Below are 19,333 nucleotides of genomic sequence, written 5' to 3'. Positions count from 1 at the left end.
TCATTTCAAAATTAGATTTACAGCCCCGAAATCTTGCTTTTGTATTAATTTTGATGTCCCGCCCTCTACCGTTTTAACCAATTAGAAAGTCCGTGAGTGTGTCACATCCAGGTTGCCATTTACGCACCGCCATCTTCGTCGAGCTACTGCCACTGGTAAAGTTACTAAACATATCAGACCTTAGTGAATCTAAAAGGCGTCATTACAATTCTCAACTTATTGATGACCAAGCCAGGAACAAAACAAGGATTTGTATCGGGGATGCCTTTGGAAAATAGAGACGATTGAAGGCGAATAAGATTTTTTCATCTGAAGCCAAACTTGCTAATTTCCTCCTTGATAGTTAACTAAGGCATTTACGTTTTCTTATAACTTGTAATAAATGGAAATGGACACTTTGTATGTAAACTATATTGTCCAATACAGTCTATGATCTTGTCTAAGAAAGCTAGTATGTTGGTGCAACAAATGTTTAGCATGCTAGCCCGGTCAATGACACATCGACATATAGGCTAACGGGGGAAATATATGTCCGTTAGCCTGTATGTGGATGTGTCATCCAACTGACAGGGCAAAATATATTTTCGACAAATAAAACCTATGTGGATATGGGTAGTGTCAGCTGGTACGCTGAGGAAATGGGTTCCAACATCAGCACAGCTGTAATGGCAATGTGAAACGTATGGAGACAGCCAAATCACATGATAAAATGATTCCTCATTCATGTTTGCATATTGTGCAATATATTTACCAAGTTATATGGTAATCTGGAACGTTTGAAACAGTAGCCTTCAGGCATACCTTGGTAAAATGTCTCTTTAGTTTTGGGCGTACATTAGGCTGCTAAGCATGCTCTACTTGTTTTCACCAGTATAACCATTGCTAGTGTTGGTTGTAGTTCGTTTTAGTCTTTGTTTTCTGATAGTGATGACAATAGCCATATGTCAGTCCTCTTCGCTTGCCATTTGAAGTTCCTTGGAGTAGCCCCGTCGATCCGGCTGGATTTGGCTGCGTATCTGGCAACCTCAGTCAGGGAGAGGGGTAGGGGACTACCGAGTTTTGACCATGATTGCAGTACCATTTCTGGCCAGAATCCTATATGTATTGTTATATATGTATAATTGATTTAAGGAATACAACAAAACACTATTAATATTTATTATGTGCATGAACAAAGAACAGTTACTATTGCATGTGGCTTCTAAACAATAAACATGTTTTAGCACATCAATATCAGATCAATAACAGTCCTTTACAAGCTCATATATTCCATAGAAATGGCCAACTCTTCAATTTTTGGACACAACAAAGACTTATATAATTTCAAACACATATTGTTACAATAACCATCACAAATATAAGTGTTTGTCTTACAAGTAGTAATCAGTTGCGGAGATGAAGTCCCAGCAGTGCAGCTTTAACAAGTGGTGCGTGATCCCGTGGAGGGAATCACTTTTTGGCACAACAATGGTATTGCAAATAAAGATACCAAAACTTTTCAAGCTCATTGAATAATTGTGTTTATTCATAATTCATGATTATTATCAGACAAATATTTCAGACAAACAAGACATATTGTTATCAACAAACTTATTTGTGGCCAATTCAACAATACAACAATGCAGGTCAAACAATACAACAAAATATGGAAATGTTTCCTTATTTCCCTTTATGACATACAAGTGCTCCAGCAAAATAAAGTCAATAGTGCAAAATAACTAAACAAAAGCAAAAACTGTTTGTTCCCTTGAGTTGAGTTTTTATCTATAACATTATGAAGAACAAAAAAAAAACCCAAACAGGCAGTTTGGTAAAATAAACATTTAAAAAAAACCTGAGAAATATCCATCTCATCATGCCAGTAGATCTGATGCAGATAACACCCTTGGTGATACAGTACTGATATCTGTATTGATTCGCCCGCCCCGACTCATCTGTGTTTGTGTTAGGATTCAGTGTGAGGGCAAACAGCTGTAACACACACACACACACACACACACACACACACACCCACACCCACACACCCACACTCGTTTAAACAGCAATAATTCTCGGAAAGCTTTGGTCTTCTCAGAGACAACCCACCATTGACCTTACAGAGCCGCCGACCAGAAAATGAAAACAAAGCCTCTGGGAGACACTAAAAAACATCTAATTAATGTGTTCTTCAAAAATAAAGTCCTTTAAAAAGACACACACACACACACACACACATTACACCACAGTGTCCCTCACCGCAGGGGAGCTGGGGGGAGGAGTTAGTCCCAGGGGATAAAAAGTCTGCTGAGAGGAAGAGAAGAACACATCAACCACAGAACCAACTCAACTTTGTGCGTCTTCTCTCCGGCTGCTGACCAGTGAGTTTCTTTATTTTCACTTTGACACATTCCAAGTTGACCTCTTACACAGAAACACACACACGCACACACACACACACACACACACACACACACACACACACACACACACTGTTCAGACTGGACACAAACACACAGACATGATGGACAGGTGAGTTTGTCTCCAACGTTTTTCTTATATGTTGTTTTATTTATTTATTTATTGGCTGTTCTCTCTCTCACACGCACGCACATAGTGACCACTGAGGGTTGGGTATTTGCTTGGACGGAAAGTTAAAAAAAAGTTAAAGTTGTTTTAATCAATGTTGTGATTTAAACTCTTGTGTCAGTTAAACTAGCTAGTGATGCAAACATAAAATATGTGAAAGCTCTAAAGCACATATATTCAACAGGCGGCCCGGGGACCAAATCCGTACCGGTAATGACAACATACTGGCCCTCGAATTAGGTTCAAGATTTTTTCAACAAAGTCCTAAAAAACAAGTACAGTGTTCCTGTTGTGTGGAGGAACTTGGACCACTGTAAACACATAGGCAGATCCTTGCAATGACATTCAACCTTGCTAGCAATGGGGTCCAAATTTAGGATTTACATAACTGAGGCGTTCCTTTAGGCGCCCCTTTAAGCCCTCTCCTTTTTGGTAGTTACCTTTTCTCAAAATGTGATCTATGTAACCAAGGTATTGCTGTAGCTTGTTTACTTCAGATGCAGTCAGTAGGCATTGGTTCAATGTCTCTAGTTATACTAGTGGTGTTCCTCAAGGTTCCATTTTAGGTCCTCTCTCGTTGATCATTTGGGCTATTCAACTGCTACGTTCAGTAAAAAAACACTTTTGCAGCAGATTCTGAAAAAACACTAGCGTGCCGTCATCGAGAGGATCTTTGACCCACTATTTTTGCAGAAGGTCCTTAAAAACCACAGAGCGTCACCTGTAACTCTGACAAAATAAATAGACCAAAATCAGATGTTGACAGTCGAGGACGCTGGTTCTCTGGAATATACAAAATAAGAGGCGTAAAGAGTCACTTACAAGCTGGTTGAGTTCGTCATGTATGAAGTTGTGTGAGTGATGCTAACATGGGGTTCCCAGGCAATTTTATGCAGCGAGGTTACCGTGACAACGACACTTGCTATTTTTTCTTTACAAGCTAGTGAAGCATCAACATGAAGCTGTTATTTCTGGATAAGAGCAAACTCCGTAATACTAATATCATGACTCGGGTTGGACATTTAAACCTGTCCTCTCAAAAGAGAGACTTTGCGGAGGCTGCAGAGGTTAAAGGTCGATGGGCGGAAGCCGAAAGTTGTCTCTTTGAAGCAAAGCTTTTTCATCGGGGGTTAGCACTTAGCGGTTAGCCAGATGTCCACATGTGGTCCACTGAGCTGTCATTAAGACAGATTACAGGATGATTACGTGTGTGTGTGTGTGTGTGTGTGTGTGTGTGTGTGTGTGTGTGTGTGTGTGTGTGTGTGTGTGTGTGTGTCTGTGTGTGTGTCTGTGTGTGTGTTCGTTGTGTTAATCATCAAACTTTAGAACTACTTAACGCTACGATTCCTTTAGACCACAAACATGCCTTTGTCTTATTTGTTTGTGATTTTGTTGCTGCATACAGAAAAAGGAATTCAAGAGAAAAAAGTGACAAAAGTGACTTAATTTAAGGCAAAGAAAGTCAAGAGGAGCATAGGGAAGGGGAGGTGGGGATGTAAATAGAAGAGGGCGGGCAGTAACAGGAGGAGGCGGGGCAATAAAAGCAGGGGGCGGGGCAGCAACAGGAGGGGGAGGCACTGCACTAACAAGAAGAATTGGGGCAGCAACAGGAGAAGGCGGGATTGTGAAAGTGAGGCTACTGTTGTTCAAACTGAAGCCAAACAAGAAACATTTGGACACACAAAAGATGTTTGACCCCGGGACGACAACAGCTGACACCTCTGAGAACATTTTGGCTTTGAAAAAAAAAAAACACAACCACATGCCTTTTTCAGTAAACATCAGTAAATGTCAGTGGTTCAAATGTTCAATTCCTTTGGACGCCATGCTGTGTTGTCACTGTCTTCTGCTTGTGTCTCTCAGGCTCGGGCTTTTTGGACCAGGATGACTTCTTCCCTGTTGTCCCGTCTCTTCCTCCTCTTGGCGTCCTCCATCATGGCAGCCACAGAACCGTCCGGTTGCAAAATCCGCATCACAGACAAAGGACTGAACATGCGTAAGCTCAGGGAATCCGACCGCTACAGCCATCATTGGGCGCAGAGCGTGTCCATCAAAAGATGGCACTGTCCCTGGTGCTAAACTAGCATGCATAGATGTCACATGGTCCACCTGCCGTGACTAACAATGAGTCATGTTTGTTTTTCCAGTGAAATTTGAGACTCAGAAGTTTGTGGAGGAGGAGCTGAGTACCATCACCATGCCAGAGATGACGGGCACCGAGGGACGCTTCCATTACAACATCACTGAGTACAGACTGTAGCTCACACTTCAGAAATTGTCTGGGTGGCGTCTTCAACGTGTTGTGTCTCCTCCAGTGTGAAAGTATCGGAGCTGAACCTGAACAACGCTGATCTCAGCTTCCTGCCCGAGGTGGGCCTGCTTTTTGATGTCCAGAACTCGTCCATCACGCTGAGCTTCCACAGGCAGCTGCTCTACTGGTTCTTGTCAGTTCCCACGCAGAACCTGTTTAGAACCTCAGTTGGCGAAGGGCGTCACCACTGACGACATGTTGGTGTTGTTGTCATAGTTACGACACAGGATACATCAACGCTTCCGCTGACGACGTCAACATCAACACGGCGCTCAAGCTGGTACGAGACCAAGATGGCCGACTGCAGATCAGCAACATCACCTGCGAAGCCAAAATCAATAAGATGAGGGCAAAATTCAGCGGCACGCTTGGGTAACATCATCGCCATTATCATCATGGATGACATTAACTAACGAAACGTTAACATCAGTACTACGAATACCATTAAAAAAAATTCTTAAAACAGCCCACTACGTATAATATGGGCTTTTTAAACATCAGATCATTGTCTCCCACCCAAAACGTTATTAGGTAATGAGGTCATTAGAGACAACAATCTTAACGTCATTGGTCTCAGCGAAACCTGGCTAAAACCAGATTAACTTTTCCCACTTAACGAAGCAACTCCTTTTAAATTTATGAGTGCACATGTTGCCCGTTCCCTTAAAAGGGGTGGAGGGGTCGCACTAATATCCGATGAAAGCCTTAACCTTACCCCTACCTCTCCATCTGGCTGATATCTATTGAACCCTAGGACTTATTCTGACTTTATCAGTGAATTTTCAGAGTATGTCGCTAATCTAGTGATACACGCAGATAATATAATTATAATGTGGGATTTTAATATCCATATGAATACGCCGTCAGACCCTCCGTGCGTGGCGCTCCAGACTATAATTGATAGTTGTGGTCTTACACAAATAATAAATGAATCCGCGCATCGCAACGGTAATACGATAGACCTAGTCCTTGTCCGGGGTGTCACCACATCCAAAGTTATGGTACTCCCGTACACTAAAGTAATGTCCGATCATTACCTTATACAATTTGAAGTTCTGACTCATTTTCAACAAGCTACTAATAACCACTGCTTTAGCAGCTGCAACATCATTGCTGTCCAACTACAACTCTTGCTGGCCTACTGCCTTCGGTAATGGCACCATTCCAAAATTATGTGGGCTCTATTGATAACCTCACTAACAACTTTAACGATGCCCTGCGCAACGCCATTAATGGTATAGCACCGCTAAAGCATTAAAAAAAGGCCCCTAAAAGGCGTACCCCCTGGTTTACAGAAGAAACCAGAGCTCTTAAACTATCATGTAGAAAGCTGGAACGCAAATGACAAGCAAATAAACTTGAGGTTTTCCATCAAGCATGGAGTAATTGTTTAATAACTTATAAACACACACTTACCTTAGCTAAAACAAATTACTATTTCAATCTCATCCGCCTCAATAAAAACGATCGTAAATATTTGTATAGTACAGTAGCATCGCTAACCCAACAAGGGACTCCCCCCAGTAGCTCCACCCACTCGGCTGATGACTTAATGAATTTCTTTAATAAGAAAATTGAACTCATTAGAAAAGAGAATAAAGATAACGCGTGCCAGCTCCAACCGGGTTCTATAAACACAGATACGAATGTCTGTACGCCGGATATTGCCCCCCAAAACAGTCTCTTCTCTTTTTGAAGATTTCACATTAGAGGAACTCCTGTGACTTGTAAATGGGACAAAACAAACAACATGTTTACTTGACTCACTTCCTGGGAAGCTTATCAAGGAGCTGTTTGTAATATTAGGACCATCAGTGCTAAATATTATTAACTTATCACTTTCCTTTGGCACTTTTCCCCAAGCTTTAAAAAAAGAGGTTATTCATTCTCTGCTCAAAAGACCTAACCTTAATCCTGACCTCATGGTAAACTGTCCCACCTTCCCTTAATCTCGAAAATGTTCTAAAAAATTGTTGCGCAGCAGCTAAATGGACAATTAGCATCTAACAATCTCTGTGAACCCTTTCAGTCCGGTTGCAGGGCAAATCGCTCTAAGGAGACTGCCCTCGCCAAAATTACTAATGACCTATTGCTAATTATGGATGCTGATGCATCATCCGTGTTGCTTCTACTTGATCTTAGCGCTGCTTTCGATACCGTCGATCATAACATTTTATTAGAACATATCAAAACACGTATTGTTGCGTCGACCAGCATTCCTCCGATGGGGAATTCAAATTGCTGGTCTCTCCCAGATTCTTTTTATGGCAATACGCTGATGTTTATATTCAATCTCCAGGCAATAGTTGGTATTTTGTAGTTTATTCTCAAAGCTTAGAGGACAAACCTGAGACCAACCCAGCACCCAAGCGTTCCCTAGCCCGGTCCAGATCGGTCTACCAAAACCCCGGAACTCCTGTCTACTTCCTGCTTCTCCTGTCCCCCCCACCTGCTGTTTCCCCAGTCTAGCTGTGCACCTTATCTTAGGAATGTAATGGCAGTCTCAACAAAGACAGCGCTCTGACTCTAACCAAGGACACTCGAATCCAAGCACTTTGTACCACACGAGACATTAGCTGATGTAAATATGACTATAGGAGTTTTTAGAAAGAAGTAACACTTAAATATGGATATGCTTCCAACAGTATGTCAGACTTAGCCTTTTTTTTGTTTAACTCCTATCTTACTGACAGGATGCAGTGCGTCTCCCATAACATTGTGACCCTGGAGTATGTTAAGGTAACATGCGGAGTTCCACAGGGTTCGGGTCCTGGCCCTGCACTCTTCAGCATCTACACGCTGCCGGTTGGTGACATCGTACGAAAATACGGTGTTAGCCTTCACTGTTATGCTGATGACACCCAAGTCTAGATGCCCCTAAAACTGACCAACAAGGCAGATTGTAGTCACGTGGAGGCGTGTCTAAATGAAATTAAACAATGGATGTCCAGCAACTTTTTGCATCTTAACGCTAAGAAAAGGGAAATGCTGATTATCGGTCCTGCTAGACACCAGCACTTATTTAATATTACCACCTTCCTATTTGACAACCAAACAATTACACAAAGCGACTCGGTAAATAATTTTGTATTATATTCGACCCAACTCTTTCATTTGAGTCACACATTAAGAGTGTTACTAAAACAGCCTTCTTTCATCTCTGTAATATTGCTAAAATCTTTCCCACTTTGTCCACCACCGCACTGAAATCATTATTCATGCATTCGATTGCTGTAACTTATTACTTTTGGGTCTCCCTACATCTAGCATTAAAAAATTACAGTTGGTACAAAATACTGCTGCAAGACTTTTGACAAGAGCAAGAAAGTTTGATCATATTACGCCTATACTGGCTCACCTGCACTGGCTTCCTGTACACTTAAGATGTGACTTTAAGGTTTTACTACCTACGTATAAAATACTAAAAGGTCTAGCTCCATCCTATCTTGCTGATTGTATTGTACCAAATGTTATTGGTGATTACCAGAGCCCCAAAAAAGTCTGCAGGCTTTAGAGCGTTTTCTATTCGGGCTCGAGTACTCCGCAATGCCCTACCGGTAACAGTTAGAGATGCTACAGTAAAAGCATTTCAGTCCCATCTTAAAATGTATTTGTATACTCCAGCCTTTAAAGGCCTACTGAAACCCACTACTACCGACCACACAGTCTGATAGTTTATATATCAATGATGAAATCTTAACATTGCAACACATGCCAGTACGGCCGGGTTAACTTATAAAGTGCAATTTTAAATTTCCCGCTAAACTTCCGGTTGAAAACGTCTATATATGATGACGTATGCGCGTGACGTCACTCGTTGAACCGTAAGTATTGGTACCCCATTGAATCCAATACAAAAAAGCTGTTTTCATCTCAAAATTCCACAGTATTCTGGACATCTGTGTTGGTGAATCTTTTGCAATTTGTTTAATGAACAATGAAGACTGCAAAGAAGAAAGTTGTAGGTGGGATCAGTGTATTAGCGGCTGGCTGTAGCAACACAACCAGGAGGACTTACTTGGATAGCAGACGCGCTAGCCGACGCTAGGCGCCAATCGCACGGATGATCGGGTGAAGTCCTTCGTCCTTCCGTCGATCGCTGGAACGCAGGTGAGCACGGGTGTTGATGAGCAGATGAGGGCTGGCGTAGGTGGAGCGCTAATGTTTTTATCGTAGCTCTGTGAGGTCCCGTTGCTAAGTTAGCTTCAATGGCGTCATTAGCAACAGTATTGTTAAGCTTTGCCAGGCTGGGAATTATTAACCGTGTAGTTACATGTACATGGTTTAATAGTATTGTTGATCTTCTGTCTATCCTTCCAGTCAGGGATTTATTTATTTTGTTTCTATCTGCATTTGAGCCCGATGCTATCACGTTAGCTCAGTAGCTAAAGAGCTTCGCCGATGTATTGTCGTGGAGATAAAAGTCACTGTGAATGTCCATTTCGCGTTCTCGACTCTCATTTTCAAGAGGATATAGTATCCGAGGTGGTTTAAAATACAAATCCGTGATCCACAATAGAAAAAGGAGAAAGTGTGGAATCCAATGAACCCTTGTACCTAAGTTACGGTCAGAGCGAAAAAAGATACGTCCTGCACTGCCTCTCTAGTCCTTCACTCTCACTTTCCTCATCCACAAATCTTTCATCCTCGCTCAAATTAATGGGGTAATCGTCGCTTCCTCGGTCCGAATCTCTCTCGCTGCATTGTAAACAATGGTAAAATGTGAGGAGTCCTTCCTCCGGTGAAGTCACACTACTTCCAGTATGGGCAAGGCTTTTTTTTATCAGCGACCAAAAGTTGCGACCTTTATCGTCGTTGTTTTCTACTAAATCCTTTCATCAAAAATATGGCAATATCGCCAAATGATCAAGTATGACACATAGAATGGATCTGCTATCCCCGTTTAAATTTTAAAAAATTATTTCAGTAGGCCTTTAAATAGACCCCTTTTAGACCAGTTGATCTGCTCTTTTCTGCTCTGACCCCCTCTCCTGCATGGAGAGGTTATCAGATGACCACGGATCAGCCTCCAAGGATGATGCGCTAGCTGTTCAAAGTCGGGACCCAGGATGGGCCACTCCCCTTTGCATCAGTTGGTGACGTCTCTGCACTGCTGACTTGTCTCCATTCAAGATGATCCCCTGCTAGTCTCCCAATGGACTGGACTTGCACATGAAGTCAGGACCCGGGGTAACCACTCCCTATGCATCAGTCGGTGACGTCTCTGCGCCCCGACCTGTCTACATGCAAGAGGAACCCCTCTGACCCCACTATGGACTGAAATATCACATTATTAACTGTATCCACTCGGCATCTATTGCACCGGTCACCCAGGGGGGGTTGGGTCCCCACATCTGCGGTCCCTTCCAAGGTTTCTCGTTGTTCTCATTGGGTTGAGTTTTTTCTTGCCCTGATGTGGGATCAGTGCCGAGGATGTCGTAGTGGCTTGTGCAGCCCTTTGAGACATTTGTGATTAAGGGCTATATAAGTAAACTTTGATTGATTGATTGATTGAACTCTCACCAATGTGTCACTTCCTCTTTTCTTGACCGTAGGAGAGTTTATGACTTCTTTGCCAAGTTCCTCACAACCGGCCTGCGCATCCTCCTTAACCAAAAGGTATTTATTTGTCTCAATGACCTGTCTCTCTCTCTCTGACATGTCTGTGTGTCTCTGGCTTGTCAGATCTGTCCAGCTCTGAACCACGCAGCTCTGGTCCACATCAACTCTATGCTGGCGACAATACCGGTGAGGACAAATGTAGACAACTACATTGGGATCGATTATTCCCTCATGGATGATCCCGTGGTGACCTCTCGCAGCCTGGACATGAACTTCCGAGTAAGGCAGACTCGCACACTATTACTGTGTCATTTTGTTTGTGTTTTGTCACGATCGTGTGTGCGTGTGTAGGGAATGTTTTACAACCTGGCCGAGGAGAACGACACATTGGTGAACTACGCAGCAGAGCCTCTGATCAGAGAGTACGACAGGATGGTCTACTTGGCTCTGTCAGAGTTCTTCTTCGACAGCGGCTTGTTCTCTTACTACAAGGCAGGAATCTTCCAGATGCACATCATAAACGAGAAGGTGAGCGCTCCCTTGCGGCGTAGCGGGTCAGCAGTACATGCTGAAGGACCTTTGTCTGATTTGTAAGATGCCAAAAGATCTGGAGATGCTGCTGAGGACTACCTACTTTGGAACCATCATGATGATGGCGAGTAACACAATGACACAACAAGCGCACAAACACAACACACACTTACTGTTGTTGTTGTTATTAGAATCCCGCGCTAATGGACTCTCCTGTGTCTCTCCAACTGGCTGTCAACTCGCCTCCTAAAACCACCATCAAGACATCCGGGGCGACAGTTGCCATGACAGCCATCGTCAAGGTGATGCTGTGGCCAGCAGGTCAAGCTCCGGTCCAGCTCAGCAGCATGACCATGGTACTCGCACACATGCACGCACACTCGCTCGCACGCACACATGCTGAGAGATGCTGTTGTCCTTCTGCAGGAAACAAAGTTTAACGCCAAAGTTTCAATGAGGGGAAAGCGTCTGGCCGTCCACGCTGACCTACGCAAGTCAGGACATGTCCTCAACAATATCCATGTCTTTTACCTCTGACTCATCTTTGACTTGTTTCAGGTTCAAAATCTTCTCCAATCAATCAGCACTGGAATCTCTGGCAGTAAGACCTGCTTCACTGTGTCTATTTTTTCGTGTCCCATCGGTCCTCTGACAGCTTTGCTCTGTCCATGTCATGTATGTCCTCTCCTCAGCTGATTCCTCTGCAGGCTCCTCTGAAGACCATGCTGCAAATGTCTGTGGTTCCTTTGATCAACAGTAAGACGATATGATCACTAAATCAAACACCGGTGAGGTCAGTGTGTATTTCAGTGTGTGTGTGTTCAGATTGGACAAAGCAAGGCGTTCGGATTCCTCTGGCGGATGGGATAGACTTCATTGAGGAAGTGGTGGAATATCATAACGTACGTTTGTTTACCCTGTCCTGCTGGTGACGTTGAGGACATAGGTCAAAAATTCAGTTGTCTCACAGCAGCACCGTGTTCTCCATGCAGGGTTTCATCGTCATCGGAGCCAACCTTTACTTCAGCAAAGGCCTGAGCGCGATGGTGGCTGGCAGCGCCCAGTAGAAACAAAGGCACCATCCCGTCAACCCCTTTGTTTTCCACAAGACACTACCATATTTTGCCCTTCTTTCCAATAGTCCTCCATTTTTTTAAACAAAAGCTGCATAATACCAATATCCACACTTGAGCCACAAAAATTTGCGAGAACAAAAGGGCAACACCTGGGCGGTGAGCAATTGTGACGGCTGCAAGGATTTTTCTGGTAAATGTCCCTAATTTTCAAATGCAAATGTCGACCGAGTGTTTGCTTGGCGGTCACCATGGCAACGACACAGAAGCTAACGTAGCATCAACAAGCTAAGTTTAATGACGTACTGTGACTTGTTTGCCAGCATACTTTATTTATCCATAGTGTCCTTATAAAGTGATATGACAATAAATCGTGATACCAGTCTTTAAACAAGAGTCACTCTTAGCCGGTCACCATGTCTGCAATGCCGCCGTAACCATGGAAACCGCACTTCCCACCTGCCACTCTGCAGCCAAAGGTCAGCGCCTCCTCTAAACGGGCACCTGTGGACACAGAAGTCAGGATGGCAGAAGGACACGAGAGATGCCAAAAAGTGGGATTTGAAAAATTCACCGTTGGATAGTTTGTGGATTACGGCAGCGTTGAACGTGTCCCCCGCTCCAAGCGTGTCCACGAGACGTTCCGGAGGGAAAGCGTCCGAATGGATGAGCAAGCCATCAGGAGCCAGCGCGTCCGCCCCTTTTTCGGCCCACGCACAGATGAGGACCGCCCTGCGGGCATCAAGAAAAGACAATGGGTGAGACGCAACGGCTGTCGACCTTTGATTCACTCACCCAGCTTTGACACGGCAGCGGAGTCCTTCCAGAGCACTTTGCGGCGTCTGGAAGCCGAGGTGGCAAGCCACGTCTTTGCTGACAAACACCTGAGCAGGAAAGGCGAGGGGGTCAAGCCGCGAACGGGACGTGTGGGTGGTTTGACACACTCACCACGTCGCCGTACGCAAACAGCTGGTACAGCGGCTCTCTAGGCTTTTCAATTTCCACAGAGATGGTGATTCGCTGTTGCAACGGCAACGCGGCATTGTGGCGTGCCACCTGCTGGATCATCTTCAGTTGCTCGTCGACATTGCGCCCCTTCGGGACACACAGGGAAGCACAGCACGTCCCGGTTGGTCCATTTTACACGGGACGGTTTGTTTGGGCGGCACTCACCTCCCAGTGGATCCACTTGAAGTGACGCAGGTCCACTTTGGAGAAGTCTTCTGCCGTCACATCAGGGACGTTCCTTTTAAAAGGGAGATTAATATGACAAGGATTATTAATCAATAATTAGTATTCTATTTTCTGCAGATGATTTATCAATACTATCATAATTACTAATTAAACATGACAATCGATTTAAAAGCACCAAATTAAACCCAAACCACTGCAGATGACTATTAGCTAAACTACGCTAAACAAAACTAAGATAAACTAAACTAAACTAAAATTAGCTACACTCAGCAAACCAAGCTAAGCTAAGCCTCTTCCTAATTTGTTCTCTCACAATAATTATACTTTTATTTTATTTGTTTTATCTTTATTAACTGCACTAAGTAGTTCGTAACCTCCTGTCAGCCATCAGTGGGAGAAGCTTGAGGCTGTGACGTCACTTCCTGACATGCAGCCACACGGGCGCCTTGCACTGCAGTGGGTCACGTGACCTGCCATTAGACCATGATCAGGATCAGGATCAGATGTGTGTGTCAGAGCAGAAGGAGCGTTCACAAACAGCCATGGAGCGTTTTGATTTAAGTTACTGCAGCGCCACAGGGGCGGAGCTTAAGGAGGTTTGATTGAACATATTGTTTGTGTCCTGCTGGCGGGCCGAATTAAAAACCCTCTGGCATGTCATGAACGCCGCGCGGGTCGTCGAGTCGTCTTACATGTCGGACAGAACGACAGTGCGAGAGCCGCTGGCCGGACACACTACACAACACGCACTGGGCGTTTGGCCTTTGACCTGCCAGGCCACAGCTGAAATATCAATGGCATGCTGCGAGAAGTCGTCCACGATGAAACTGATGGAGACAGACACAGAAAATGGTTTGGCCAGGCCTTTAAAATAAAAGCACAGGGAACCTGACACCGCGGAACTCCGGTGAACACAGCGTCCAGGACGACAGCGATGGTGACCCTGAAGCAGAAAGTGTTATTGACACACACACGGACAGACACACACACAAACAAACACACACACCTGTTGATGTGCAGGATTGTGCGACTTCCTGTGCTGCTGCTGCTGATGACCAAAGATGTTGGCGTGACACACTGAGCGTGCTCAGACACCAGAGACATGTCGATGTTCAACTTCTGAAAGTCCTCCAAAATAAAACTATAAACAGGAAACTATTTCACACCTCCTCCACCCTCCAGTGTAAAAAATAGTGCAGGTGATGTTATCAAAGATGAACAAGTTAAAATACATGACGGTAAGACGTGTGTGTGTGTCAGCACACCTGAAGTGTGGTGGAAACCTCACCTGGCCACAGGTCCAGCACACAGAGAGCCCATGAAGGCGCAGGAGGAGCCCAGCAGTGAAAGCACCGTACAGGAATTGGAAGCATTGCCGCCTCGCTGCCATCGCTGTGACACACACCTAAACACAACACATTACTGTGACAGGCACTTAAATGTAACACATTACTGGGACATACACTTAAACAACACATTACTGGGACAGGCACTTAAACACAACATATTACTGTGACATGCACTTAAATGCAACACATTACTGTGACGCACACCTAAACACAACAGATTACTAGGACATACACTCAAGCACAACACATTACTGTGACATGCACCTAAACACAACACATTATTGGGACACGCACTTAAACACAACAGATTACTATATACTTGCCAACCTTGAGACCTCCAAATTCGGGAGATTTTTTTTTGGGGGGGGGGGGGGGGGGGGGGGGGAGTATATTTATAGCTAGAATTCACTGAAAGTCAAGTATTTCTTATATATATATATATATATATATATATATATATATATATATATATATATATATAGGGCTATATAAATAAACATTGATTGATTGATTGATATATAATAAATACTTGACTTTCAGTGAATTCTAGCTATATATATATATATATATATATATATATATATATATATATATATATATATATATATATATATATATATATATATATATATATATTATTGTATTTTATTTTTTATGTTTTTATTATATATATATATACATATAAATAAAATAAATACTTGAATTTCAGTGTTCATTTATTTACACATATACACACATACATACTTGCCACCCTCCCGAATTTTCCGGGAGACTCACGAATTTCAGTGCCTCTCCCGAAAATCTCCCGGGACAACCATTCTCCCGAATTTCTCCCGATTTCCAGCCGGACTTAAGGCACGCCCCCTCCAGGTCCGTGCGGACCTGAGTGAGGACAGCCTGTCGTCACGTCCGCTTGGCCAACCAAAAAGTAACCATTGAACACTATACCGTTATAGTGTTCTGTGGTTACTTTTTGGTTGGCCAACGGTTTATGTTGTATTGCGCACCCTGACGGCAAGTGGGGGAGTCGGTTCTGAAGTATGAAGTAAAGAGACGTAACTTTGTCACCTCGCCTGGTTATTGACTCCAACCCAGAATATTACACTGCCCATACCTATGCTCCTTCAAAGGCTGTGCTACTGGCTGCAAAGCATTGCACTTTCAAATACAACAATGAGTTGAGGAGTGTTATGTGTGTATATGTGTAAAAAAATTAACACTGACATTCAAGTATTTATTTTATTTATATATATATATATATATATATATATATATATATATATATATATATATATATATATATATATATATATATATATATATATATATATATATGTAAGAAATACTTGAATTTCAGTGAATTCTAGCTATAAATATACTCCTCCCCCATTTGGAGGTCTCAAGGTTGGCAAGTATGCCATACTTGCTAACCGTCCCGATTTTCCCGGGAGACTCCTGAATTTCAGTGCCCCTCCCGAAAATCTCCCGGGGCAACCATTCTCCCGAATTTCTCCCGAACAACAATGTTGGGGGCGTGCCTTAAAGGCACTGCCTTTAGCGTCATCTACAACCTGGCATCATGTCCGCTTTTCCTCCATACAAACAGCGTGCCAGCCCAGTCACATTATGTATGTGGCTTAAACACACACATACTGTAAGTGAATGCATACTTGATCAACGGCCATGCAGGTCACACTGAGTGTATAAACAACTTTAACACTGTTACAAATATGCGCCAGCCTGTGAAGCCACACCAAACAAAAATGACAAACACATTTCGAAAGAAAAACATCCGCACCGTAACACAACAGAACAAATACCCAGAACCCCTTGCAGGACTAACTCTTCCGGGACGCTACAACATACACCCCGCTACCACCAAACCCCGCCGAATCTCCCGAATTCGGAGGTCTCAAGGTTGGCAAGTATGACTAAGACACGGTGTTTGGATTTTTCACCGAGAAACAAGACTATATCGTAGAGATGTAACTAGTGATGGGACCAAATGTGCCGAGGCTTCGAGGCGTGTCGAGTAATGGAGGGGGCGTTTCCGCGAAGCGCGTATCGAGGCATGCTTCATTTAGGGGAAGAGCCGGAAATGATGACGTGTGAAGCCTCTGCGCCAAGTTGTACCACGTGGCCGCTTCGGGATGCGGTTCAGCCTCGCTGCTTTCTTGTACCACGTGACTGTTTCGGGACGCGGTTCAGATTTGCCGGGAGATTCGACAACTCATAAAGTTGCCCGAGCTCCATTGAAAATGTGAACTTTTGAGACTTGTGGTCGGTTTGGAATTATAGGTAGAGAATAAAAATAGTTTTTTTAAATGCTGCTAGGATCAAAGAAGGACGACAAACTGAATCCAAACGACAAACTTGATGTCCATTTAATTAACATAACATTTTCCCCCTTGGATCGGTGACGTCATCAGAACTTTGGTAGCTCAATGGTATGCACTTTCACCTTCTATTCTACAAGACGTGGGTTCGATTCTTGGCAGCGTCAGATCTCAAATGTGTTTATCACTGTAAACATTACATTTGTTAAAGTAAAGCATTCTGTATTTATTATTTTTAACCAGCTACCAGAAATCAATAGCTGGATAATGTTGAGGTTTTGTCAAAAAAAAGAAAAAAAAATCCCATAAAACTAAAACGAAAAATTAACTAAATCTCCTCTGTTCTTCATCATTGTCCAAGTTACATTATATTGTCATCTTCCTCTTTACGCCATTTCCTCAATGTGACAGAAAAACATAATACAACCTGCCCTATTAATATGATTGTACCATGTTGGCAAAATACAAACACAATATATGTACAAATATAACACATAAAATATATTTTATTATACCTTGTTGATTTACCTAGCAAAAGCATTTTGTCAAACATTGGTGATTCATTGACATTTCCAAGAGGCATAATAGACGCCACATTTCAATGCATCACACATTATGTGGCAGAGGGGTTAGTGCGTCTGCCTCACAATACGAAGGTCCTGAGTAGTCGTGAGTTCAATCCCGGGCTTGGGATCTTTCTGTGTGGAGTTTGCATGTTCTCCCCGTGACTGCGTGGGTTCCCTCCGGGTACTCCGGCTTCCTCCCACCTCCAAAGACATGCACCTGGGGATAGGCTGATTGGCAACACTAAATTGGCCCTAGTGTGTGAATGTGAGTGTGAATGTTGTCTGTCTATCTGTGTTGGCCCTGCGATGAGGTAGCGACTTGTCCAGGGTGTACCCTGCCTTCCGCCCGATTGTAGCTGAGATAGGCTCCAGCGCCCCCCGCGACCTCGAAGGGAATAAGCGGTAGAAAATGGATGGATGGATGGATGGATGGATGGATGCAGCTGTTTGTAATCATACATTTGACCAGCAGATAGAGTCTTGTGCCGAAGCTTCGAAAAAGTTCTCGAACCAATTGGCTGAAGTGGTTCAATGCCTCATGAGGCTTCAATCGGACCATCACTAGATGTAACGATAAACGGTAATAATGATCACGGCGGAAAAACTCCCTATGGTTAGTGTTACCCTTTAAATTAAAATGACCTAAGAAACTGAGATTGACAACCGCACTTTGACAAACTCACGGGGGACTGACTGTTGCCAGCTCACTAACTTAAACGCTAACATGAAAACAAGAGACATATGTCTTTCCCCGTTAAAAAAACACATACCCCTATCTAAACTTATATAAACACATTACTGTCTGAGCAACTAAGCTGTTCAGTTGTGCACATTGAACTTACAAGCTGTGCTCTCTTAGCACGGAATTATGATGATCTGACTTTCCTCAGTGGAAAAGAGACGGAGGTGTTCTAAGGTGCGTTCAAGAACCGCTGAACAGAATAGGACAGACACAAGGCCCGCCAGAAGTGATATATAATTAGTAGGCTTTTTTGCAGATATCCGATATTCCGATATTGTCCAACTCTTAATTACCGATTCCGATATCAACCGATACCAATATATACAGTCATGGAATTAACACATTATTATGCCTAATTTTGTTGTAATGCCCCGCTGGATGCATTAATCAATGTAACAAGGTTTTCCAAAATAAATCAACTCAAGTTATGGAAAAAAATGCCAACATGGCACTGCCATATTTATTATTGAAGTCACGAAGTGCATTATTTTTTTTAACATGCCTCAAAACAGCAGCTTGGAATTTGGGACATGCTCGCATGAGGAGGTTGAGGTGGCCGGGGTTGGGGGGTGGGGGGTTGAGGTCGGGGGGAGTAGCGGGGGGTGTATTAGCATCCCGGAAGAGTTAGTGCTGCAAGGGGTTCTGGGTATTTGTTCTGTTGTGTTTATGTTGTGTTACAGTGCGGATGTTCTCCCGAAATGTGTTTGTCATTCTTGTTTGGTGTGGGTTCACAGTGTGGCGCATATTTGTAACAGTGTTAAAGTTGTTTATACGGCCACCCTCAGTGTGACCTGTATGGCTGTTGACCAAGTATGGCTGCATTCTCTTGTGTGTGTGAAAAGCCGTAAATATTATGTGATTGGGCCGGCACACAAAGGCAGTGCCTTTAAGGTTTATTGGCGCTCTGTACTTCTCCTACGTCCGTGTACACAGCGGCGTTTTAAAAATTTTACTTTTTCAAACCGATACCGATAATTTCCGATATTACATTTTAAAGCATTTATCGGCCGATAATATCGGCAGTCCGATATTATCGGACATCTCTAATAATTAGAATATGTTTTTGGTTTTTTTCGCACTTTTCATTTAAATACATCTTAAAGT

The 19,333-nt window shown here is 43.3% G+C and overlaps 2 protein-coding genes across 6 annotated transcripts in view; one reads left to right on the top strand and one right to left on the bottom strand.

Moving 5' to 3' along the window:
- Nucleotides 1–2,200: 2,200 nt before the first annotated feature.
- On the top strand, nt 2,201–12,445 carry LOC133647333 (phospholipid transfer protein-like). Its single transcript, XM_062043329.1, has 15 exons — nt 2,201–2,357; nt 4,429–4,561; nt 4,713–4,812; nt 4,881–5,009; nt 5,093–5,248; nt 10,432–10,495; nt 10,562–10,717; nt 10,790–10,966; nt 11,034–11,093; nt 11,161–11,325; nt 11,396–11,463; nt 11,528–11,570; nt 11,662–11,725; nt 11,795–11,871; nt 11,962–12,445. Exons 2-15 carry the CDS (start codon nt 4,450–4,452, stop codon nt 12,034–12,036), a joined length of 1,446 nt encoding a protein of 481 aa, XP_061899313.1. The 5' UTR covers nt 2,201–2,357; nt 4,429–4,449; the 3' UTR covers nt 12,037–12,445.
- LOC133647349 (ketohexokinase-like) overlaps nt 12,338–19,333 on the bottom strand; it is an 11,817-nt gene continuing 4,821 nt past the window's right edge. Inside the window, exons 2-9 of one of the 5 annotated variants that reach the window (XM_062043330.1) lie at nt 14,525–14,641; nt 14,243–14,377; nt 13,929–14,063; nt 13,216–13,288; nt 12,991–13,137; nt 12,838–12,926; nt 12,617–12,774; nt 12,338–12,546 (exon numbers count right to left, since the gene is read on the bottom strand). In XM_062043330.1, the coding sequence (XP_061899314.1) occupies nt 12,446–12,546; nt 12,617–12,774; nt 12,838–12,926; nt 12,991–13,137; nt 13,216–13,288; nt 13,929–14,063; nt 14,243–14,377; nt 14,525–14,641 (955 nt within the window). In that variant the 3' untranslated portion in view covers nt 12,338–12,445. The remainder of the gene's footprint in view (nt 12,547–12,616; nt 12,775–12,837; nt 12,927–12,990; nt 13,138–13,215; nt 13,289–13,928; nt 14,064–14,242; nt 14,378–14,524; nt 14,642–19,333) is intronic. The other 4 variants (XM_062043333.1, XM_062043332.1, XM_062043334.1 and 1 more) reach the window with 4 other exon arrangements.

The sequence above is a fragment of the Entelurus aequoreus genome, linkage group LG01 (genome assembly GCF_033978785.1).
Source record: "Entelurus aequoreus isolate RoL-2023_Sb linkage group LG01, RoL_Eaeq_v1.1, whole genome shotgun sequence".
Taxonomy (NCBI): Eukaryota; Metazoa; Chordata; class Actinopteri; order Syngnathiformes; family Syngnathidae; genus Entelurus; species Entelurus aequoreus.
The sequence above is the reverse complement of the archived record's forward strand: the minus strand, read 5'-3'. Positions and strand labels throughout refer to the sequence as shown.